We start from the raw sequence: 26,627 nt of genomic DNA, 5'->3' as shown, positions 1-26,627 counted from the left end.
AAGAAATAAGGAAATGCACATGTCTTCACAGGGGCACAGGACCTCAGAAGTCTTTGCAATTTGGGCTTTTGTCATCATTAGCTCCTCCAGTTGGATTCTTAGTGACAAGAGAAAAAAAGGAGGTGCTTATCTGGTACTTGATGTAGCCTTGTTGTGCACAACATTCATAACTAGTATGATCTGCATATACCTATTATACAATTAGGTGTGTTTAGTAGCTACATGTAGCTACAGCCATGTTAGCATGGTAAAAATAAGTGCTCCACACTTTTTCTTGGTAGTTTTTACTTCTTCTCATGGTGGGGCAGGATGCCATCATCATCTGTCGTTCAAAGTGCTATTATGAGACAGGAGAAGCCGCAGCTAGCTGCTAACTTCATCATATGTCGCTTCAGCCCAAGACATCTTTGACGTGAGATCAAAACTTGCTTCACATTCTGTTATTTTTTTTTAGACAGACTGTAACATGTTACATCTATATTAAATGTTTTTAATTTTGGTCACACAAGCGGTAAAAAAAAAATTCAGTCCTTTTCCTGAAAACTCATTTGTCCACTTTTTAAATGCAATGTAATTAACTTTTAATCTACAGATCTGTGTTCTGTATGTTCATGGGCTCACAGGTCAAATGATCCTCTATAGTAAAAAGAGTTTTGTTTTAATTTTAGAAGCAGCTAAAAAAAGACTTTTACCCCAAAAATATACAACACCTGCCCTCACCAAAACCCTAAAAAAGAAAGAAAGAAAAAAACAGAAAAAGAAAGATCCCCCAAAAAATTGGGAGGTAGGAGGGTGAGGAACATGGTTTTCCTTCGCTGTATGGTTGATCCCGTCCTGACACGTGGCCAGACAGAACAGAACTTATCAAACCGGATCCATCCTCCAGTTTTGACACTTGACATAAAGGTGGTGGGTGAGTCTTTGTGTATGTGTGTGTGTGAAGCATAGACTGCCCCGCATACACACACACTACTGCACATGGAGTTTGAGAGGGTTTATCTTTACTCTGCTCCTTACTATATTACTATGATCCCCAAGTACTTTCTCTGTCTGTCTCTGAGCCCCTATCGATGGAAACAACAGTGAGTGAAATATCAGCCAACAACGATGCACTGTACTGGCCATCCTATTGGCTCCTGATGTTCCTTCGTCGCAGCCAGCCACTCAGCTTACACCTTACTACTAGACGAAAATACACAGATATAAAGCACTAATGTGGGGGAGATGGAAAGAGAGAGAGGGGGAGAGAAAGAGAAAAGGAGAGATGGCAGAAAGTGAAGCAGGAAGGTCAGAAACAGACAAGAAGGCAGCTGAAAGAGAAAAAAAGAAAGATATAGAGAGAAAGAGAAGGAGGGAAAGACAGAGAGAGGAAGGGATAGAGAAATGTCCGTTTACCCGGGGAGGCAAAGCTGGAGGAGAGGCTCCTCAGAGACAGATGAAAATAATGAGGACTTTTCTGTCAGGAAAGATTTACAAAATCGTACCAGTGTTATTAAAATTTAAAATCTCTCGTTTTTTCCCCCCTTTTTCTCCCTTCCCACTCTCTTCCTCCCTCCCTCTCTTCCTTTCCCTGTTTTTTTCCCTCCTCTTCCAGCAGCACAGCCTTATTACCAGCTCTAATGAGCACCGGGATACACCTCAGCTGTGTGTGTGTCTGTGCTGGGGTCTAAGTCCCCCGGTGCCAGCTCCATCAGCACCCCAGATTCCCTAGTTCCTCAAATGACACGTGTGTGCACCTGCACAAACACAGAGATAGGGTGGGCACACACAGAAACATACCACTGCTTTTGATGGCTCGCAGAGGTTGCTGGACACACGCACACACACACACACACACACACCTTTCAAACAGATAACACTCCCCCATCCCCAAAACAAAAACAGTCGCTGTGAGACAGACATAAGGAGATAAGCCCGACCCACTTTAAAACATACACACACACACACACGAATAGACACAGACACACACACTCCACTAAGAGCAAACTTAGCAGCAGAGTTGCATCTCTCAGGCCCTCCCCTATCCCTCCTTTTTCCACTAGTAGACCAATAAAATAAAAATCAATGGCTGTCTGAGCCATTCTGGCTCTCCTCCTTCCAAACCCTGGGAATATACAGCATGGGAGAGGAGGAGGGGAGCGGGGGGAGAGAGGGAAGGAGGGAGGGACGGATCAATGTGTTCACAAATGGTTTGAGTGATGGACATGGAGGTGGAACACTGGTGGGGGTAAATCCTAAGTAATGCCTCGACTTGTTATCAAAAACTAATACATATAAATGTTTTAGTGTAGAAGAACATGTATTCACTCTCCTTTACACACATACACACACACACACACACACCTGCCACATATCATACATGACAAAACAAAAGTTTGAGGTGGGCCTACAGTTGTTCCAGTTTGAAAGAAGAAAGGTGAGAAACGTGCAACGTTTCAATCAAGCTAGTGAAACGAGGAACAAGAAACAACAACCGTGAACAATGGGATCAGGTTCATGTTGCTGTGTAGAGATAATGACTTGACCTGTTTGTAGGAGAGACCCGATCCTATGTTCAGCCTATTGGCCTCAAGAGGGTGTTCAAGATAAATGATTATGGTTTTTGAAACACACACACAGCTGGAGTAGGTCTTTAATTGGAGGCTGTTTACTGTAATTACTTAAAGAAGACCTAAAACATCATGTAATTCCCCAAAGACAAACAATATTTAAGAACTCGCCCACACTTTAACACTCACTCACATGCTCGTTTCACAGCAAAGATGGAGTCATTACCATACAGCCGTGTAGGATAATGCGATACTGTATAAATAAATGTCTAAGAGAAAATGTTTTTTTTCTCATATTAGTTATTTCAGATAAAGGCAAACATATTTTTTAAATTTTACTCTTTTGTTTATTAAAAGTCAGCCACAAAAATTACATAAAAACTTAAATAAAAATTAGGGGAAAGAAAAATATGTATTTTTTCTTATAGATTACTGGTCCTAAAATAAGTTGTAAAGCTTTTTTGTGACCTGTATTGACAGAAAAAAAAATATTTTTTCATGAGTGAGGAATCTGACATAAAAGATGGACAGGTTTTTATTTGGAAGATGTGGTCTGAGCAAGGTATTTCATGTCAGCCTGATTCTCTCTCTCGCTCTCTCTTTATTCCTTCTCTTTCTACCAACTAGATGCAGGAGAACAGCACCGGGGCCCTACAAGTTCATCCATTTTTTATTTGGCGGCTAACAACCCTGGCCAGAAGCAACCTAGACTGGGACCCAGTTCTCTCCCGGAAAAGTGGTGCAAGGAGGAAGCAGGAGGGCAGAAAAAGATGGAGAAGGAAAGAGGGGAGGAGAGGAGAAGAGAGGAGAGGGGGAGGTAGAAAGGAGGAGTAAATTTAGCGTGGGAGGCGAGTGTATGCAAGAGTATGTGAGTATGAAAGAGATGAAAAGACAGAAAAAAATGAGGAGAGGGAAATGGAGAAGAGGCAGAGTGGGTGAAAGAGGAAGACAGAATTCATTGCAACTGTGTCTGGAATTTTTAAGAACTTTTTTTGCCAGCAGCAATTTCAGGTAGCTGCTGCAGCTTCTCCTCATCCTGGTGTGATGTACAGGTGGCTTTCTGAGCTCCAAACGTACACAGATCATTCCCTTGCCTGGTTACCTGCCTGAACCTTCACCCCCCTCTCTATCCCACTCCACTGCTGTGTCCTCTTTATGTCCCCTCACTCATACATTCAGTCCCTTCATTCACTTCTTATATTGCTTATTTTCCACTCACCTACTTTTCTTTAACTCCTGTTGCTTATTCTCTCTGTTTTGCTGGAGGGGGACGGTGAGAGGAACTGTATATATTTTGTTTACTGTGTTTGCCCTGTGTGTTTGTCAAGCTGCTCTAGAGGATGACGTCAACATTGCGTATCTATAAACTGTCAGTGCATGTTACAAAAAAATGCTGCCTTTGGGTTGATAATGACATTATTTTACCATTCAGCTATTCTCAAGTTTATCTGTAATGCACCAAAAAATGTTGTTATGTTGACTGCTCACTGCGGCAAAACAAAGCTAATGCAGAGGTGCAGTTCCACACATAGCCACTAGAGGATGGCAACAAAAGTGAGTCTATCTCACAGACTTCCATGTTAAAATGACTTTAAAACAGAAGTGAACATGTTTAAAGCCTGATCTCTACTGTATTAAATAAACAGTTGACATTGGCCAGACACGTAAAGTGGAAATCTGTTTGAATAGGAGGGAGTCCAGACGTATTCAGCCAGAGCAAATGAAACGTGAGCACATAGATTTGTCTGGTTCCCAGGATAATCTACACGTAACTTGAGTATTGTGCAAATTACCTGGAAGAAAATTTGAGTGATCAAATGTGTTATACATTACTTACTTTTATATATATGAAAATGAAGAAAAATATCTGAAAAAGCATCATATATGTCCATCTAAAGTTTTGCTGCATGCAAAAAAAAAAAAATATAAAACTGACATATTCTTCTTTGGGGATTATATAACATATGAATGAAATATTCCTACACTTTGTTCACTGACATTCTGCACCATTTCTCCTTTCTGCCAAGATTTCCCAAAACACAAAATCCCCCCTTGTATACATTCTGCGAGGGCCAGGGGCCAGCTGCAGATCCGATTACTGGCCTCAGTGAAAAAGGGCATAACTTTAGCCATTGGAGCTGTAGGCCTCCAAAACTAGGATGACTATAAATTTTTTTATTGTTTGCTCAGTATTGAAATCTCATTAAAGCACATAAATCATTTGAGCACTGCTGCTCAGATTCAATTTGTTTAACATGAGCTTTCAACATGTGTGTTGCAGTTACAGAGAGATAGCAGAGAGTAATACATCCACTTCTGACACCTAACACCTATTCTATTGTTATGACTGAAACTTCTTTAAACTTACAGAAGAAAATCCAACTGGAAACACTAATTTAGTGAAAGGTAAATAAAAACAGGGCGTTTTACCATTGCATTTTTTAAAACAAGTTCGAATCAAAGCACACATCTCCACAAAAGCCTGTCTTAACAGCTTAATCTTGTTATACTGGTTCTGGTTTAAAACCGCTCATCAGATAAATGCTTAAAAAAACATCTGTTTGGGATTCCACGACAAAGAAGTGATGAGGATATTAGTGTTTATGTCTGAGTCTTTTTTATTAACTGGTAAGGAAGATCCTCCACATGCTGTTTGTTTGCCATTTTAAATCAACTCTCCAAATATTTGCTTCAAGTCCCATGTGGTTCTGGTTCTGCATCCTGTGTGTGACTGTAGATACGGATGATGTTGCTATATTGCCCACCAGCATACACACAAACACACACACCCACACAAGATGACCCCTACTTATACAAGCGTACAAAAGTCTGCATTGGTCGAGTCACAACTGTAAACAATCCTATACGTGCAAGTTACAAAGTACCACACTTTAATACAGGACAAAGTGTGTTGTTGTGAAGGTACGCATCAACATGTCCGATTTACCACCAGTTATAAGTGATTAAAGTCTAAAGTCTAACATTTAGTTGGTTTCAATCTGCTATACCCTAAATAAAAGGAGGCAGCTTAAAGGCTTATGACCTGCATTGGTGTCCTGAGGTCAAATGTCATGTTTACATGTCAGTGCAGCCTCTGTCTGCACTTCAAGTCATGGCCACCAGTTGAGCCAGAGGAGAAACCTGTTCTTGAACTTGACCCTGTGGCCATTTGACCACCCTTTGGCCCTTGCTCTGGTTTGCAGGTTTGGTAGTTTACAGTGTCAGACTACACATGCATGTGAGTAAAAGAATGATACTGTGTGTGTGCATCAAGGCAGCATTGAGCAAAATGTGAAAACTACATGAGCAGTATGTCTGGCAAACCAGTGTGAAATAAGCATCAGGAACAGGTCACTTTATCCAGCAGCTAAGGAGAGCAGAGAGAGAACAGGAGACAGAGAATGTAAGGGGTATAATGTCATCCCACAACCCCCCATTTGACACTACAAGAGGAGCTTTAGTCAGCCTAAATAATCCATGCTGTTCCATTAAATTTGCAGACTAGCTTCCCTAGTCTATGTGTCTAAGCTGAGAGACAGAGGAGTGGTATTGAGCTGCAGACACAAGGAAGTGAAGTTAGGTTAATGGATTAGAATAAACTGGTGCAGCAGTCTTTTACATGGAAGAAATCACAGATAAAACTGTGTTAAAGCAGGAATGGAGAACACACATGATTTATAAGGAGAATAAGACAGACATACAAGGAGGAAAAAGATCCAGAGACAATGTGCACAATCCGAATTTTGAGTGACACTGATTTGCTCATGATTGTCTGCCTCACCACGAAAACTCTCCCCTTTTCCCCTGCCCATAAAAATATACCCATTTGGAAGTGTGGGGGAAGCCACCAGTGTGACAGGGACTGTTGCAGTAACAGCATTATTGACTTGTTTCTCCAGCTACATTTGCTTAGTGCTCTGGAGGCCCGATCAATAGACTCCAGGCTCTGAAGCCCTGCTAATCAGGGCTTGCAGCCAAGCAGGGTCAGACTTCTGCAAAAACCCAGAAAAAAAGGAAGTGAAAAAGAAAGAAAATGGGAACTGATAGGGGACAACAGAAGGGGAGGAAGAACGTATAGAGGCCACCACAACATCATCTTAAAATTCTTTACTTCCTTCCCTCCATCATTAGAGGTAAACTCTCTTGCTCAGCAACAGTGTGGGCGTGAGGCACCATGAGAGATGCAGATTGCTGCTTCACCTCTGCATGCCTTTGTGAACCATGGTTCAAAAGTCAAGGGGCATCCGGGTTGCTTTGGGACTTTTGAAAATAAAAGAGGCAATCCATATTTGCAGAATCCAGTTGAGAGATCTCATGAGAATGGGCAGAGCTTGACATAAATATAGGAGGAGGGAGTTAATCTGATGCATGTTAACATCATCATTCAGAGGGGAATTAAAAGGTAAAACAGAGTCAAATGTGCCTAATGATGTAATGCTCAGCCTTGACTACATCAAAAGATGTCTGTTTGCAGGCCTAATAAACATACAAACAAAGTGGATGAGAATTTTTCATATTTTTTTGTCAGCCTTAGTCACTGTGGTCCAGATGCTGACCGAGAGCTGTGCATCAAATAATCTCTATCGGCAGTCTTACATTCTGCACATCACAAGCCCACTATGGAATGCTATGGGAAATTCATGGGGGATCTAACCATCAAATATTAATGATCACGTCGAACGAAGTGGGTTTTCTTACAGTTTTTATTTCCCCCTGGTGTGTATGGTCACTGCCACTCTAAGAGACTTTCCACAAGAAATGAACCAAAAAGGAAAGGAGAGAATAGAAAAAGAGAAAAAAGGGCATAGAAGGTTGCAAAAAAGGCAAGAAGGGTGTATGGGTGTTCAATATTTTCTTCTGAGGGGCCTGAGCCTGGTTAGCTACAGTGAAAGCAGGGTCTTGATACACAGGTCCCAAGGTGTAAACACAAACTTGTACACTGTTTGTGTCATTGTTTTTCCTCTTTCTCAACACTCCTTTCTGTTGTGTTGTCAGCTGTTGAAGTGGGATTCCTGTACGAGGTGACACAAACGTAAAGGCAGGGTGGCTTTCACTGACAGTGAGATTTACTTCTTCCAGACTATGTGACAAACTACAGACCAGAAATAACCGTAGGATTTGAAAGGAATTGGCCACATTTCAGTGGAAAATATTAACTTTATGGAAAGACAGAATGATTTTTCTGGTAGACAAAATGGCAGTGAGGAAACAACTGCAAGTCAGAAAAAATATAATATGAGTCCCAGAACAACTGAAACAAATGCTCATAAAGCCATGCAACTATTTAGCTGCTTATAAAAACACTATGATGACAATATTGAGTCTGCTCATCAATGAAGCCCTGTTCTCTGTCTTTTCCACAACACCCCCACCCTTAAATACCAACACCCACCATCACAGCCTAAGTGGAAATGCAGGGTCAGCAGCGTCCCCTCTGGCCTTGCTGACCAATAGATATTCTAATAATCACCTTCATTCTGTACAGTCAGGCCTGGAACCAATGGATCCCTCGTCCTGCCTTCGCCCTCTGTCTACTTATACTAGGGACTTTACGGAGCAGCGCTGCTTCGATACATTAAAACTGCTGCCCCATGATCAAACGAGCAAATACCTCCCGGGTCAGCAAAGGGCTACCCCACGTCAGTTAACAATGCAGCATTTAAACATCAGTAGTATGCAAAGCGGCTGATACACAGGGGAGGAGATGGGCGGCAGGAGAAAGCAGAGAAGCAAGGCCTGGACTGGAGAGATAATGAGCGCAGGAGCACACAGGAGAGCATCAACATCTATTTAACGGTACCGTGTCAGCCCCTACACAGCTTTATGATGAAAATATAAGATGGGAGGTTCCATCAACATCATATAAACGATTTATTGTACACAAATTACAGGCTCAATGTCAGTGTTTCAGGCTGCAGTTTAGGCTAAAAATCCTACTAAAACACACATGGTGACAGCATTCAATTTTAAGAAAAATGTACTGAAAAGAAAACAATCAGTACAAATATTCACATAACAGTTTTGATAAAAGAGTCTATTTCTGCTAATTGTATCAGGCAGTGAAGAATCACAGGTTATTGTCAGTTCTAGCACCTATTTATTTTACATATGTATGGCATGCTTTCGCCCGCCTGGATGTCTGCACATGGCTCCGAGGATGTTAGCCTACACACAAAACTGAGCATAGGTCAAATTTACACATGCATTTTCTACCTCTATGTCTGTGAATGTGTGGTCAGCATACAGTGAAAGGCAAAGAACCACTAACGCATCAGAAAATGTGAGTTTTTGCATTGTTGACAAGAAGTAGGATGCACATCTTTCAGTTTGAAGAACGCTCTAATCATGAGAGCTGAGAGGTGAAGAGGTGAAGAATAGTTTTTTTCTAGCTTATCCCTCTCTCCCTCCCTGCCTGCCTACTGCTTGGTTAACAGACTGACCTGCTGTCAAAGGAGCCTTTGTGAGTGCGCATTGGCGGAAGGCCAATCAGATCCTCTGGCTTGTCTGTCTCAAAGAGGAAAATGGCGCCCCTGGTATGCCATCAGCGGCAGAAATGTGCAGACAGTCTGACTGCTGAGGCAGGCTTGGCTTGCTGTGGCCCTTCCAAAACTATGCCGGAGGAATTACCTGTTTGGCCCACAGCCAGAGGGACTCGTTCTGCAAAGCCTAGTGGTTGTTTATCTGTTTATTCACTTACACTTGGTGCACATGGGCCCTTTAAAAACATTTCAACTGCTTAACATCTACTTCCACAGGTTCTGACAACATTCTCTTGTGAACTACACAGGTACATGGAATAAACACCTGTTCAAGAGGTACAGCAATTGGTTCCAAACAACTGAATGACTACTAGGTTAAATAATACCACTTCTTTTTACAACTATCTATTCATCTAATATTTTAACTACTTTATTATCATTTATTGTCAAATTCTGGGTGACGTGAAGGTGTTTTTAAATTTAAATTTGTGATTTGCAGCCTACAGTACAAGGGATAGGAGGAGAATATATTTATTGCGAGCTTTCATAGTTTGTGTTACGCAGAAACTGCCCATTTAGGGCCTTCATCCAAGAATATGCACTTAGACTTGTTCAACACCCTTACTAAATTTGGCACCCCAAGACCACGAGGTGACAATGCTTAAAAATAATTGTTCCCAGTTTTTTTTTTTAAAACGTCCTCCTTCTACAGGTCACAAACTTATCAGTCACCACCTGTATAACCTGACTGTTGTATTTTTCAAAGTGGTTGATATCCTATAACAAGAAAAAAGCCAGCAGAGATCTGTATACTGGGGAATATCTTGAATGAGTTTAGGGGATCCTCCAAATGAAAAAAAAATAAATCAAACACTGCAGACAAACACTACACAACAAAAACACAATTTCTGACAAAGCCTTGATTTACACTGAACGGAAAGCAGAATTTGCTCACTGTACAATCCCTGTTCGTTTCCACTACGTAGAAGCTGCCAAAGACGAATACAACTGCTCAACAAAGTGCCACTTGTGACACATCATCCGAGGAAGAAAATGTTCAAGCTCCTGCTTCAGAAACAAACTTCTGACAGCAGGAGATGATGAAACAGAGCAGATTCCAAAATTATTCTTGCACTGCTCAGAATCTGCTAAACCTGCCGCAGCCTGGAGCATGCCCCTCACACTCTTGCTGATAGAGAGAAAAGTATTGGAAGGGCCAATGAAACCAGAGAACAGAGGGCAGAAAAGTGTTGATGTAAGTATGCTTTACATTTGAACATTATTTGGCCAGGTTCTGTTTGCAGAAAAAACACGAGACACTTCTACTGTTTACCTGCTGTTGTAAGTGTAATGTTAACAGGATGGTAAATATGCACCAACCAGAAGTCTGTTTCTCTTTAAAAGTTCATAAACACACACTTAAAGGTACACACATCAACATCCCCTCAAGCACTATGACGTGCTACATGACCACATGTCAAATGACACACTCAGCAGATCATAAACCTCCACATGTTTAGACCCAAACAGAACAGCCATCCTTGGCAGCACTCGTGTGTCTGGGAGCTTGACGGGGGGAATGAGAAGGATAGTCGAGACTTGCTCATTTCACACCGAGAGGTGAGCCAGGGAGCAGCAACAGAATCTTAGCCATAAAACATGGAAGGAGTGGAAAAGGGAGGGAGGATGGCTGTAGCCCATGGTGTAGTTCTTCTCCATTCTCTGAGTGTTTCTCACAGTTATCAATTATCATAACCACATCTAGGTGGGCAAGTCTGAAACACACACACAATTGTATATATATATATATATATATATATATACACTACCGCTCAAAAGTTTGGGGTCACTTGGAAACGTCTATATTTTAAAAAAACATTTGTTTGTTTTTTTAATGAAGATAACATTAAAGTAATCAGACATTCAGTCTAGACATTGTTAATGTGGTAAATGACTATTCTAGTTACAAAAGGAGGATTTTTAATGGAATATATAAAAAGGTATACAGAGGCACTTTTCCAGCAACCATCACTCCTATGTTCTAATGATACATTGTGCTAGCTAATTGTGTTAAAAAGGCTAATTGATAATTAGAAAACTCCTGTGAAATTATGTTAGCACAGGAGAACTGTTATGCTGATCAGTAAAGCTATAGAACTGGCCTGGTGACCCCAAACTTTTGTAAACCTGTAACTAAACTTACTCACATTTTTAAAAAAAAAAAAATGGCTTGTTGGTTTTTTAACCTGGCAGCCCGGATCTCCTCACATTTCTCCTTCAGAAGTCAAGGCCTTTTTAAATTTAACCCCTTCAGCCCTGTAGGATTATCAAAGTCTCATGTTCTCAGGAGGGGGTCCACACCTCAAACAGGGCCAATGTCGGCAGAAATAACGTTCATCCCCATCCCCTTTTCCTTCATTTGGGTTAAGTGCATCAGCTCAAGCAGTCGATGCAACAAAAAGCAGTTGGAAAAGAAAGGAAAAGATTGGGAGGAAGGAAGGAGAGGTAGATTTGACAGGAGACAGTAAGGGGGGAACATTTTTTGCTGGGCTATCTTATAAAACATGTCCAACATGCATGAAGGAGGAGAATTAGGTAAGACTTTCAGATGTTTTTTTCCTGAAGAAAGGGGGTCAGCAGATTGTTTCAGAGGGCTCTCATTTGTCAAGTGTTCCAGTGACTGTGCCATTCTGAAGCTGAAGCGGATTTCACGGGTTACTCTATTCTGGTCTTCAGACCACAGTGGTGTGTAAAATGAGAGGGAATGCTATGTTTTGGGAAATCTAATTTGAGGCCCGTGTTTGTTTTCCCTGCCTTATTTTGCAACCGGGAGGCTGGCTCCAAAGCAGCACAACTCTCTTTTCCCCTAGTTTCACAACAATGTCCAGCAACCAGGATCCAAGAAAAACCCATATATGCAACTGAGGCAAGGACATTAAGCTGACATGGGACTGTGTTTTGCACTTCTCATCATTGGTCTCGCTTAGTTTTGCCACAGAATTAGGCATTCACTTAATTAGGAGGTTATTCACTATGTCACAGGAACATATGCACATGTGTATGTCTGGAAGTATTTGAAAAAAACGTAAATATTAGCAGCCTTTTTTTGGCAACTAATTGCGACATGCTCCCTGTGGGAGGAGAGAGGTGTCCTCTGTCGATAATTAATCCTCGTAAATGACATTCATTAGTGGGGAATCTAGCCAAGTGCCATTATTTACATGGCAATAATCTGGAGCATGCTGGTGGCAGTCTTTTAATGTTACAGAAATAACTCTGGGACAGCAGACCAGTGCAGTTGCTTTCCTCCCTTTTTTCCTTGTGTCTTCACACCCAGGAACAATTAGGCCCAGGCGAACAGATGGGGACGCCTCTGAGTGAGAAAGCTCCTCTGAACGACTCTTCATCTCCTTCTTATCTCTCTCCCTCAACCACATGCACTTGGGCATGTGCACACACAGTTTTTCTCACACACACATGGACAAAATAAAGACAAATACACAAATCCTATTCAGAAATATACACAAGTGCGCACACATAGGGCTGACAAGACAGCTTAAAAAGTAGTAAGCATAAAGAGCAAACTTTTAACATTGCCCGACAAAGACGGACCTCTTACAAGAGGCTAAACAAGGACTTTGAAAATGTAATGCAACAGAAGAAGGAAATTTGACTTACTATGCTTTTGTTTTGTCTGTGGTTATAAGACATTCGCTGACTAAAAACAACAGATCCGTATCACTGCCAAGGCTGGCATAATGATCAAAATATTACATAATGGGTCATTTGTTGTAACAACCCGGAGGTTTCCACAATGGTTCCAGTGTCTGCACGGTGTAGCATTAGAGCTGAACACAATGAATGAAGAAACAAAGCCAATACTGATCACAAAACCTCAACAACTGCATGCTTGGACTTTACAAATGAGAAAAATCAAATAGTACAACCTCAGCTGTTGCTTGCATGACTTAAACACTGTACACAAAAAGTACATAGAAAACACCTGTAATTTTTCTGCAAGTGCAAATCCAGCTTTAAACCGTAGTAGATTAAGGTTTGAGTAATTGTTCATTGGAATTTCAGGAAAATGTTGGTGTCAAACTGAAATCTTTCTCCCTTTATGACACATCACCCCTCAGGATCATTATCCCTGCTGACCTGGATCTTGACGGGTTTCTCACTCACCTGTCCAATATCAGGCAGCAGGTCACAGCTGTGAAAACTAACACACCTATTATTGTGCAACCTGTTACCCACCTTTGTCTCACTAAGTACAATGATTAAGGTATCAGTCCTAGGGGAACCAGGTGACAAAACCAGAGGAGACAGCATGAGTGTATACACTGCAGCTTTGCAGTTTCAGCATGCCCTTGGCCTCCTCTGTGAACACAGGGGATAGTCCCTGCACCCTCTGGTCATGCTCATAGACAGGGAGTGTTTCATCAGACAGTCTAGCCCCCACCTTTCCCCATAAGATTAGGTAACATCATCTTGTGTTTGCTGACACTAAGGTAGCGGCCGTGAGCCCCACAGGGCCTCCTTCTCCATAATATTCTGTTACATCTCCCTAACAATGGAGCCTGTCAAAAAGACAAACACCAATATCGCTTCATCTTTGCTTCTTCTCACTGCTAAATCTAAATCCATCCCTAAACTAGTGAGGTTAAAGGAGAAAACTAAGTCACACTTCACAAATGGCATGGGTCAGAGATACCGCTTGTTCAATAATGGCTGAATTAATGAGTGCATAATGGCAGGCATTCTGTAAATGCAATGGTTGTCTCAAATTTGTGACTAAACTTGAACTTAAGCTTACTTGCCCTTTATCCTCCCTTGCTGCTGATCAAATGTCAAGCTGTTATTTTAGCTTTTGGGAGTACTCAGGGCCTAGCACGGCCTTTCCTGAGCCAAAGGGAAACTTCCGAGAAAACCGATAAAATCAAGGGTGTGGGTCTGGCTAACTTGTGCATCCAACTAGCCTCACTTCCACGACCTCTTTTCCTTCAGCCACTCCTCAGCAACCCCCCAATCGATCTGCTTATCTCCTCAGATCAAAGGTTTGCACTGCTGTTGTACATTTAGCCTCGGCTGGGTCCTCCCACATTATATCTAAATATTAATGATAATAAAGTCTCACACCCATCCCTGTGTCAGGCAATTACAGCCAACATTGATCCTCAGCTCTCTGCTCCAATTAGAACTCACCACTCGTAATGCGTCCTGGCACATCAAAGGATAACAGCCATTGATCCACTCCTGGATCTTAACGTTTACTGTAGGAGAGAGGGAGGAGGATGTGGTGTGGCAGTGGGGAAAGCAATATTCTGAACAGAGAAGAAGAGAGAAGCAAAGAAATCATTTTTTCCAGCAAGTCAGGTAAAAGGAAGTGCTAAAACTCAGAGGGTAAGGCAAGGCAGAGGGAGCTCAATAATAACGGATATTCTGACAGTTCAGAAGGCACCTGGCATCCGGAACCCTGGAAAGGCACTGGCTACACTAAACACTGAACACTCTTCTCTCACAGATCTTATTCTCAAAACTACAAAGTGTGTGTTAAAAAAGACACCTTTTCTAACACTACATCACTACGAAACAATTTTTATCAAATTCAGCTCAGTAACAGTAAATCCAACACAACCATACTTTTAGCATACTTTTAAATATCGATGACTGAACTGCAACCGAACTTAACAAACACAAAGCTATAAAACTGTGGAAATTTCTGATCAGGCCTACACAATACAGGCCCTAATACAGTGGGAGGCAAGAAAAACCTCAGTGAAACATGAGTAAACATGTCACCTCCCACATCTATGTCTTTAGGCCAACTATCCTTGACAACTGACCTTTCTGACATCTTCAAGTTGGAGGAGAGCGAAAATTTTTTTAAATCAACACGTACAGCGTGTAGAATGGTAAAACATACCATTTTAAACAGCAACCGGAGAGAGAAACAGGGTAGAAAATCCAATGAATTGAGTCAATAGACAGCAACACGTCACCATTAAACCAGGGGCATTCCTTGCACAAATGAAGCCACACAATCACACCGTTGACACCATTATTTGACAGGGCTTGTTGTTATGGTCTTTCTCTCCTAGACTGATAGCTCTGATAGTCCTGGTCTCGGCCACAACCTCACAGCTGCCTTTGTCAAAGGGCCGGAGGAAGGCCTGTTCATTGCTCCGGGCCACAATGATACTCTTTATGGCACTATAATACACTGAAACACTGTGTAACTGGAATGTGACCTAGTGGTTTGTATACCTACAATTAATTGACTGACCGTGGCTTCATGGAGCTACGCTGAAATATATAACAGAGGTAAAAAGAAATCAAAAAGGATAATTAGTAACTCTGCTAGTGACAGTTAATACCTGGACGGGGAATGTTGACCTTGGCCTTAACATGTTGATGTCTATGCAAAGGTTATGGCAGAGGGACCATTTCTGTGTTTACAGCTATAGATAGATATGATCAGTAAAGTGAATGAATAGTATCTTCAGATACATTCAAAATGACCACAAACTTCTTAATTGATAGCCACATCCACAAAACTGCTTTATCATAAATTTAAAATGCTAATCCTCTAGGTCACTAGCAATGTATCAAAATGATTCTAAATGTCTTTAGGCCCTAACACCTTAAGGTTCCTTTCAGCAGATGTTTGTGTATCATATTTTTTCCTCTTTTCAACCCACTGCCTGTGGTATCCCTCTCTATTATACGCTTTGCTAACATGGTGCTTTGCTTCAACTCTGTACCTCGGTTGCTACCAACGATGTAATTAAAGACTGGTGAAATGAAACCAGTGTTTAGAAATGGTTTATGTCAAGTCTGTTCTCAAATGCCGTACCACATTGGAACTTTTAGCTGGGATGGGTGTGCGTCGACGTCTTGTTAAATAAAGTAGAGCCTTGGCACGAAGATTCAGGCAAAACATCTAACCGACTCGATATGGGCCAAGCTGAGGAGCTGTGTACAATAATAATGCAATGGTAACAGTAGGAAAACATTTGTTGCTGGCTGAAATATCAGGCTCCTCACATGTGTGTGATACTCAGTGATGCATTCAGGTCAGCTGAGGAGAATGAGGGGATTGGCGGGCTCCACAAACAGGCTGGGAAAGTGACACCAGGATGCTAGGCCAAGACATCAATGTCCTCACAACTTCCCTTTAACAGTGAAGCAATGTTAGCCCTGGCGCCATCAGAATACAGGGTGGGGGTTAAAGTTTACACGATGGCTGACAGGATGTACGCATGTGACCCAGCAAACACTTAGAAAATAAACAAAGTGGCTCTAAATTTTCAAAGGCAATAGTTTTCTGGTCTTCGGTTGATAGTTTAGAAGGAACTGCATATTTTTGTTGGGGTTAGGACGCAAAACTGTTAGGCTAAGATACATGCAGTGGTAATGTTACAGTAGCGTTATGTGGTTTACATAAGCTATACATTGGACTGAAATAATCACAGAAAATGTTTTGGTTAGTATTGCAACTCTGGAATGTTAAAAAACAACCTCACCTAAATTCTGAGTTTAAACAGGCTGGAAGCAAAAAATATAACTTATTTTGCAAATACAGCAAGATTATTTAGCAATGTAGGAGGCATCCTGTCTGCAATAGCTAAATAACTGTTAAAGTCTGCTTTTTCAATAAATAAGAAGACTTAGCTGTCATTTTAGTTTGTAGGAATTTGTACATTCTGATTATAAGAGAAAGATGTTTGGCAGATGTATGATGAGTGAGCGAACCTGTGGCCTGTAAATAGCATGACGTTTTGTTTTACTGCACTACAGGGGCATTAAAAATGCAGTAAAAAAATAGAGCCAAAAAAAGTTGTACAGATTGTGGTGCTGTCTACAAAAAATACTGACTGCCGAAGGAGTAATGAAAAAAAAGGTTACGTCTTCTATGCGATTCTTTCAGCAAGGCTCTTCAAACTGAGACAGATCACGATGGGATGATGTTGACCCTTGAGGTGCAAACTAAGATCCCTGTCGCCACAGAGACGTAAAGATTGTGGTGTGAGCGGGGAAGTCTTCTCTACAGCTGGCAGCAGGCCTGGCCTAGCACCAAGGTGCTCAGCCAACAGCTCCTCTCCTGTCACACACCCTCCCCCACCTCTTCCTCTCCAGCCCTCCTGGATGCCAGTCTGCCTGGCTGGTGTGGTACAAACAAGTCTCAGCCATTGGGCCAAAGGGGCAACGGAATCTCTGCCAGCTGGGCCAGCACTTCACGGCCGAGCACCACTTTCCAAACAAACAGTGCAATGGGCCGCAAGCCACGGGCAACATGGAACCTGTCATTACCAGCCGTGCATGGCTGGTTCACTCCCCAAAACTCCAATCCAGGCCAAGAGCTTGAACGTGTACTGCACTTGACTTCAGGAAATTTCTCATCCAGAGAATCCTTCCCAGAGATTTTTAGCTTATCAAGGTGTAAGTGTTGATTTACCCCCTATAAAAACTATGTTGACTTTGTTAACACCTTATGTAAGTGGGAGAGTGGGAAGACAGGGTCCGCTAAACAGTGTCTTGCATACTTTTTTAGATGGTATTGCATACCATCTATATATACAACATCTAGAAAACTTTCTATGGTCCCTGGGCTGAAATTGGACTCTATGGGCATTGGGCCTTACTGGGGTTTTCTCTACTGATAAAGGTTCTGCATGCTTTGTAGCTATTTGGTTGTTGCAATTCTGGCTACAGTGAAAACTGCTTTGAGGCATCACTAAGTATGAATCTGTCAGTCTGGCAAAACCGTTACAACCCAATGTCCAAGCATTTGCTTGCACTGGAATGCACCACTGGGTTAAAGTCGGTTAGGAGAATAGTGACGAACAAAACAACCTGTGTCACAAATTGACTCTGTCATGTACTCCACTAAGACAAATTGTGTTTCAGTGGATAATTCAATCATCTATCTACACACAAGAGCCTACAACACATCTCAGCGGTCATGCCTGAGTCACTGCCGAAACCTGGTGATTAGAATAACTATGGATTTGTTTCTGTCTGTTTTGTTTCTTTGTTACATGCAGTATCTCAGACATCCTTGACATTCTGTTGGAGCATTTCATTTGTCAAATAACAGTGATGCCAAAGACACAACCTAACAAAGACTGGCACTGGCTAACATGCTAACAAAAGCCTCTGTTAGACATGTTCTCCTTTCCATTAATCTCCGTTCCTCTCTGGTCACCTAGTTAACATTTAAATATCATTTTTAATATAAAAAAACAAGAGAGAAGCCAAGACATCTGCAAATGCCTGAGGACCTACAAGGCTTATGACCAACATGGACAGAGGGCTAAATATTGAATGCATGCTTGGCTCTTACCATGTGTATGTCTGGATGATGATTGGGCTAACACGGCTCAGCAAAGGTTTAAGGTAATTTATCTACCATACTATCATAAAAACAGATTATATGGTATTTTACACTTGCATTTGTTTTTTTTGCAGTAAAACATAATGGTTTAAAATGTGAGAAGAAATATCAATTTACTATTACTGAGTGTAAAGCTATTGAACAAAAATTCCGTAATGAGGTGTCTGAAGAATAAAAGTTTCACTCTGCACTGTCACCTCTTCTTTTGTTACATTTTATCTGGGACATTTGTATTTGGTCAGTATGAATCATACTAATTTACATATGACAATAGAGGGAATTCAAAAAAGACTGAAACCGAATTTGTGCAATAGTAGACTACACTGTGAGGCTGGTGGAGTTGGCAAATTAGATGTTTTCAAAGCTATGTTTGCTACAATACTTGTCAAAACTGTTGTGCTTTACACATCATGAAATACCCTTCACAGCAAGTACTAACCAAACCAAAGTAAGAGATGGGTAGGTGGTCTGTCATTTTGCCTTTCAGCCTTTGGGATAGAAAAAAACACAGCATAAATTCTATTTTTGTATTTAATATAAAAGCACTAAAGGTTAGAAATGGTTTGTCTAGAAAAAGGACCAATGCACTGTTGAAATATTTTGACGGGAGCTTCTCGTGACAACAAATGTCTTGCCTTACAACCTTTTCACTTTCCTGAAAAAAAGTGGTCCTGCCTTTATTGTTTTGCCCATTGTGATAAAGGGGATCTTTTATGCCATCAACAACATGGCAACAATCTACTGTCTTTGTTTCACTGCACCATCCTGGGGGGCTGTTAGGATGAGATGCAGACATGCAGAGGCAAAGTAAATGATTGATGGGTTAGAAGAAAATATTAAGAAAAGAGTCAAAATTCAGCATTTGTAAATATTTAAAGCTCTTGCATGCTGCCAAAGAGAGATCTGAAGGGGCAGCAACAATAACAGCAAAAACTATACTGAACCATCTATCTTGATACAAACATGACTTCAGACAACTTACCAACTATGAAGGGATTAACACTGTTTGCAAAAACTATAAGTGTTATAACTATACCCTGTAGCCATCTAGAACCAATTAGACATGCATCATGTCAGGCTATTAGTTGTAATAATACAATAAGAACAGGTCCTTCCTTTTTATTGTAAGCTGTAACTAGACTGTACAAACAAGACAAGAAGATTTAAATGAGAGCTGACAGAAAGTGCACTGTTTGAGCTGGAGCTACTTCACTCTGCCAAGTAATGTAGCCTGAGCACAACTTATCATGGCAAGGGTATCACATGTCCTGGCATCACTCAAGATGAGGCACTGAATAACAGGAATGGGTGTATTGCAAAGCTATATGAAACAGAATAGCCCATTTTTCCTCCTTGACACAAAAACTGGCATCTAGTGATGCAGTGGCATTCCTCAAAATTCCAGAGAGCTGTTGCATAGTATGTCCAGAAGGATCCACATTGGCTTGCTGAGAGGGAACAAGAGTCAAAGCAGAGACAATGTGATAGGTTCTAATTGCTTCAAAATGTCCTGAAGAAGGCCCCCTATTATCTATTTAAATCGGCTGATAATGGGAGGCTAGGAGGAGGAGATGGAGAAGGGGAGGTGGGCGGCGGGGGGAGCTGAGGCAGAGGGTGAAAGCTATCCTCTGCGCTGCTGTCGCCTCATTATTTTCCGTCTTGACGGACGCCCGCGCTCAACCCCTGGATGAATGGCCCTGTGCTGAATAAGTTATCGCCAGACACACAAAGGGAAGAGTGCGCTCCACAAACAACACAGCACTACTGCAAAGCATGAATCTCTTTTTCCTCTCCTTCTCAGTTTTTTCTCTCCCCCCCCCCTCCTCAATACCCCCCCCCCTGCTCCCTCTAGACGAAAGGCAGGGCCTGCCACAGACTGAGATCTCACCTGTAATTTCTACAGAAGCTCACAGTAGGTGGGGGAAAAACATAAGGGATATAATAAAATGAAAGGAGGAAGGATACAGGCTTCTATGTCTGCTGAAAAGATATATACCTCTATTCCTCCATTTTGTTTCATCTGTCCTTTTTGTTTGTGCAGCTCCTCAATAAAGACAGGGACCTCCTTTGGACAGCATCTGAAGCTGTCTGAGAGGATGTTTTTTTGTTCTTAAGACAGGGCCCACAGCATGATCATTGAAAATGTTTTGGTTTCATCTGATGTTTATTTTGTTATTTTCTCTCTTGTCTGGACTGCTGGGGCTTGGCATATCAAATCAAGATCACATCTATACAATGCACCCAGGAGGGGGTTGTGTGAGAGGACTCCCTATAGCTGCTGAATGGGACAGTGACAAAACCACCCGTTCCCAAGCGATTATGGTGATGACGAACACTACAGCAGCCAATTTCTCTCCCTTGCCATCACTCAAAAGTAGAAGTGGAACTTTTGGACAGGAGAGCCTCTTTCCCCTCTGACGGGAAAATCAGAGGGTGCCGTGGCCCGACAGGCGCTCGACGGCAGATCAAACAGGGCGGGTACCCTTGGAGTGACACCTGGAGCCACTTCAAGGGATGAGAGCGCCACTGATCTCCAGTCATCTCGTCAGAACGACAGTCTGTCAGGGTTAAAGGAAGGGAAAAAAGAAGCTCTATCAGCTAGGATGGCAAGAGCGAGGTCGAGCGAACCTCAATGTCGTGGCTGGTTGACCCCAAAACATTTGGAGAAGTGATGGCGAAAAGGCCACTTTCTATTGAAAAGCTGAAGATCAGCAATAATGTTCTAAGACTAAACGAGGAGGCTGTGCAGATATGGTGTGCATCAATCAAGACACCTTTGGCTTTTGCTAGCTGTTCTCTGGTCTGCCATCTACCATGAGATGCATCAGAAAAGTTAGTTGTCTGTCCCCAACTCTGGTATTTTTACATGAATTACTAAGAAAGAAATCCTTCCAATCACATGTGGAATAACAAGGTTTCAACTATGTCCGAACCTTTTAAAAAAAGAAGCCCACTATGGGCTGGATAATAGAAAGAGGGAGATATGTAGGGAGAGAAAGGGGGCTTTGGCAGCCAGCTAAGCGAGTCAATCCTCAACAGACAAATGCATCCCTTATATAAAACAACAACACGTCTTTGCCCTTGTCAACAACCCCTTCCTCTATAGCCAAGGCTTGTGTGTATCTTTTTCTTTCTGCAAAAAATGTCCCATCAGCACTCTCTAATGGGCGAGGTGTAGGAATAGAGAAAAAGACAGAGATAAAGCAGGAGGGAGAGTGAGTGAGAGAGGGAGAGTGAGTGAGAGAAAGAGAGAGAGAGAGAGAGAGAGAGAGAGAGAGAGAGAGAGAGAGAGAGGTGGCAGTGGTGCTTGTTTGGCTCAGGAGCAGTAAGTAATGAGGCTGAGGCGCACCCTGTCATTGTCCCAGCAGCAGCCTGTAGCCACAGACACGCACAGGAATAATAAAAAGTATCACCTATCTCAAAACAAGACACTTATATGACATTCAACACCTAAACAGTAAAACAACTCCACAAAAATAAAAAGGTAGTTTATCATTAAAATGTATGTAATATTAGGACAACTGATATATATAAAAACCTGTTATTGGAGATGTCTGTGGGCAGCATACTGTAAAATTATTAATCTTTGCATGATCATTATAAAATAGTATCACGTCTCCTAAGTGTATGGGTAAAGAGGTGGTTAGACCTCTGATGTTCTCCTTCATCTATGGAGCAATTTCTTACAGCAACATGTGAGGTAGTTCTTTGTAACAAATCATGTGGCACATCATGGTATGACTTTGCGGTTCAGTCATTGCTTGGTTAGGTTTAGAAAAAGATCTCTTTCACCATGTCAAACCCATTAACATCTGGTAAGTCTCCAAGAGTCCAACCCCGACTGGAGGTTTTACATGCAATCCTTTATATGACCACAGGCCAGCAAAGGCTGTATACCAATAGCCCTCCCACCATTAACACCAAATATGTTATTACAGTGTGGCAACACACTATCCTCAACCTTCTGTACATACCCAACAACAGCTGCGTTCACCTAGTTTATCTAGGGGTTGTGGTAAGGGCATGTATGATTCATGCTTTGGCACTTTGCTCCTTTGCCAGAATAAAAACAGACTGGACATTAAAAAAGAGGAGCACAGAATGCTTCCCTGGAGGAAGCAGAAAGGCCAGGGATAGGACTGACCCAGAGGGATGTAGCAGCATGTGGGGAACAGGGGAGTTGAGCGGGGTGGTAATGATTCCAGGCTGAACAAATTGCAAAGCAAAGGGAATGTGTTTAAATGTAGTACATGGAATTATTGTGGCAGCAACACAGAGAGGAGATCAGAGAGAGTGGGATCCATTGGGAGTAAACTGCCACTCTCGGGACAAAAACACACGAAGCACAACTATGGCTACTGTGATGAGTTCATCTGAAATACAAAGTAAAATAGGGCAAGCACATCTCACACAATAGACAAGGAAAACACTCTTTACATAAAAGTGTAAGAAAAAATGCACGTGGTATGTAATGGTACGTGGTGGCAGCAAGTTTTGCTGCTGTTGTTTTTTTCAATACAAATAACTTAAAAAAATCTGAAAAAGAGTGGAATAATATCTAACCAGTCAGCATCAATTAAATGTTTTTTGTCTTCATTACAAGGCTTCAAGAGGACCCCTAGACTCCAATCCATCCTACAGCTTACTGGTAGAAGTTGAATTCCATTAATTACACTATGTGACCTACATATCACAGTAGGTAATATTCCAGACAGATGGATACACAGTGAAAGTATATATATTTGCCAATAATAATAATAAAAACATAGGCAATTCTCGAAAAAAATAAGTCTCCTCTCCAGATGCTTTTCTAGGGCAGTGCATTCTCTAGTCCCTTGGCTCAACATATTGTTCACATGTTGGTTTATTGAGCCAAACAAACAAGGGAGAAACTTTCCAGTGAACAACACAGACTGAAAACTTTTGATTTTCCTACAGGCAAGGGATACAAATATTCTCCTGCTGCCAATTATTCATAAGAATGTTAAGTATCGGGTCCAGTTGCACTGAATTTGTCAGGTGTAACTACTAGATAAAATCAGAGAAGACCACACATTAAGACAGCTTGTCAAGACAGAGCTCTGGAAAGGAAGGCCTTGGTAACAGCACAGTTGCATTATCCTGTGAGCTACTGCATCATCCCGATCTCAGCTTATAGGCTGATCTCTTAATCAGTGTCCAGAGTGTGCACGAGTCCTCTTCAGAAGACTGAGGCGCTGTCCATCCTGCCTGCCCGTCGCTACTGCCAGTCCCAGCCATGAATATGGAGCTGTTCTGTGGCTAGGAGCTTGCTTATGTTTTCTGTCTGATATCTAGGCCCCATTCCCATTTCAAAGGGAGGTCCACCCGGGGCCTTGACTTTTTGATCTGCCTGGCGACTGAGTCGACCACCTGCATGTGGGATCAGCTGCCAGCGAGAGCAGACAACCCCTCTGCTTCAAAATATACATCCTCCTCCCCTTTCGTCCTCCCTTCACTGCTTCATTGCCCTTCACTGTGCCCCCTCCTTCCGCGAAACTGCCAGGAGCCCCAGTGGTCCTAACTGGGTCTGGAGCTGCATCCCATTCGCAACTCTTCTGACCATGGTGGGTGAGATGCTTAAGATGATCAGTATAGCAGCAGGAAGGATCTTGGTGCAGTCAGAGGACCATTTTGTATTTAAGAGAGACCATAGTGTCAATGTATCACAGAAACTACAGAGGCTTTTAGGAGGTCTGTGGCCTTTTTAATCAGGGGTAGTGATCCTCACTGTGAGCTATGAGCCCTTCCACATGCCAAATTCAAATTGTAGAGTAACTAATATGAATGGATGACACAAGGCAGCATCACTGTTTGTGAGAACAAGCCCATGACAAAGCAATTAACAGCACCTATAATAGTGTTTTGTACCAATTACTTTCACCAGCAGTGATTAGTTTCACAGTCAGAAATATGTGACAATCTATTTTCAAACAAAGCAACAGCTATTTCAGATGTGTGTGTTCCTGAATGTTTCTTACAATAAGTGATACTCATGGAGTGTTTAAGTTAATTGGCTTTCTTCAACCATGACAGCTAGCTTAATGAGTGTCTAATTGTTTCTCAGCCGGGGTGATAGCCACCAGACCATAAAGACAATTCAACAAGAGGTGTGAGTTATAAGTCGATGAAAAAGGGACAACCTTGGGATCATGATAAAAACCCCTCTCTCTTCATAGATGTATGCCATAGTTATCTGCCATTATTACAATCACAAATGTAGCAAATTGATGTATTTAAAATAAAAAAATATTTTAAAAAACCTTACAGAAAAGACAAATGAGGACTTCGTTTCCAGCTCTGATTTGTATCAGAGATCCTACCAAAGGTTTACTTCACTCACCTACTCCTATACTGCACTACATCTCTGTCTCACAAACAAACGAACGACAAAGCAACGGCTACACAACTCCCTCAACAACTCCATTGCTCTGACATGAGAAACAAATAAACAATTAATCAAAAAAGCAGAAAACGGGGAGGGGTTGGCGAGGCAGAGCTAATGAAATGAATGAGAAAATGAGGAACAATTTCCTAAAAAGGGGGTGGGGGATATCATTGAACTTAATTTTTGCTCTCAGTTCTGCATCTCTGGTTATAAATCAGTTCAAATTTGGTGATTCTAGTGCACAGTTGTACAACAAAACACACTTCCTTTTATTCAAACCATGAAAAAACTGAAAGGAAAAACTATTAAAGAAAGGCAGTGGATGGGTGTTGTAGCGCTCCCATCAAGCAGAAAAGCGGGCAGTCGTTGGAGAGGCTCACAGCCGGGCCCCACTTTGGGAAGCCCTCATAAATCCTTATTTGAGCATGGCGCTAACCAGAAGAGCTGAAGAGGAGGGGGGTGGCAGCATGCCTCTTAAAATGTTATGTCTGATTAAGTCTTCCCATTAGGTGACAGCTGAACTTTAACATTAATATGATAATATTGAAATAAGTGCGTGTTATTTACTCCAGCACCAGAGGGGGTGGAGGGAAGAAGTGAAGGAGGAGGAGGGAATGATGAATGATTTCTGGACAGCTTTGGGTGACATGCCAGGCGAGTTGACCCCCCCCTCTTTCCCCACTCGATCCTCCTCCTCTTCCCATAATCAGACTTGACAAAATGGAGACATATGCAGAAATATTGGTTACAGTCGGCATCACAGCCCTTCTCAGGCCTTTCCTCTCTAGTATCTGCTGGCCGCCATGTGAGCCGCCCTCTAAATTGTCTATGGGCACTGAAGCATCTATTTCAATTGGCACTTCCTTCTTGCCTTAGGATTTTACATTTAGTCTGTGTCATTTACATATTACTCTTAATCAAAATCCACAGCGGGCGACAAGAAAAGTAGAAAAAACAAAAAAAAAACAAGAGGGAGCAAGAAACAAAACCGTGGCGTCACGGATCAGGGGTAAGCACACAGCCACTTTATGAAATGGAGATGTGACAAGACATTACAGCGTGTGTGCATGTGTACACAAGTGTGACTATGTGCATGTGTGTGTGTGTATTAGGAGGCGGGTGCATAAGATAATGCATGGCCTATTGAAATATTTGCGTTTGAATGCTTGTGTTTGTGTGATTGTCGGCGGCTGCATTGTGTCTAAACTGGCAAGCCAGAGGGACAAAGACGACAAGCTGGATATGAGAACTAAGTGAAAAACAAAGAGAAGAAAAGAATGGAGACATGAACAGTGTGCACTTGTTTTTTCTTTTTATAGCAGGGTCCTCTACTGGACTACACTTTTCTGAGTCTATGCAGACACACACAGTACCACCAGTACTGCAGTGTGTGTACTGAACAGCCATTCACACTTTTGTTAGTTTACTCAGACATTGTTAACTACTGTGCTGATGGAAAATAAAAATGGTCATTAAGCCACAATACGTCATCAATTTTAACGTTGTATAATGTAAAAGTTTGTTATTCACTTGTCGACAAGGTCACAGCACTGTTAAAGCACAATGAATCAAAAGAGGTGCAGAAACAGTGTCCCTACCTGCCTCTTACCTTCTCAGCATGCCGGTAAGGATGCGAGAACTCTTGCCCAGGTTGGCGTCTGTTTCTCTCAGCTGTGGAGGGACAGAAAGACAGGGCTTTAGTTCCCAACAAACAACAACAGCACATTACAGTCTATGGACAAACTAAAGTAGATCAAAATAGTGTTAAATAATAACTATACTGACTCCCCAGCCAC

General features: G+C 41.9%; 1 protein-coding gene across 2 annotated transcripts in view; it reads right to left on the bottom strand.

Moving 5' to 3' along the window:
• The window catches only part of vti1a (vesicle transport through interaction with t-SNAREs 1A), a 96,284-nt gene that overhangs the window by 3,651 nt on the left and 66,006 nt on the right, over nt 1–26,627 (bottom strand). The window contains exon 7 of one of the 2 annotated variants that reach the window (XM_028430609.1): nt 26,430–26,502. In XM_028430609.1, the coding sequence (XP_028286410.1) occupies nt 26,437–26,502 (66 nt within the window). In that variant the 3' untranslated portion in view covers nt 26,430–26,436. The remainder of the gene's footprint in view (nt 1–26,429; nt 26,503–26,627) is intronic. The other variant, XM_028430608.1, reaches the window with a different exon arrangement.

The sequence above is a fragment of the Parambassis ranga genome, chromosome 19 (genome assembly GCF_900634625.1).
Source record: "Parambassis ranga chromosome 19, fParRan2.1, whole genome shotgun sequence".
Taxonomy (NCBI): Eukaryota; Metazoa; Chordata; class Actinopteri; family Ambassidae; genus Parambassis; species Parambassis ranga.
This window is presented reverse-complemented; position numbering and strand designations above follow the sequence as displayed.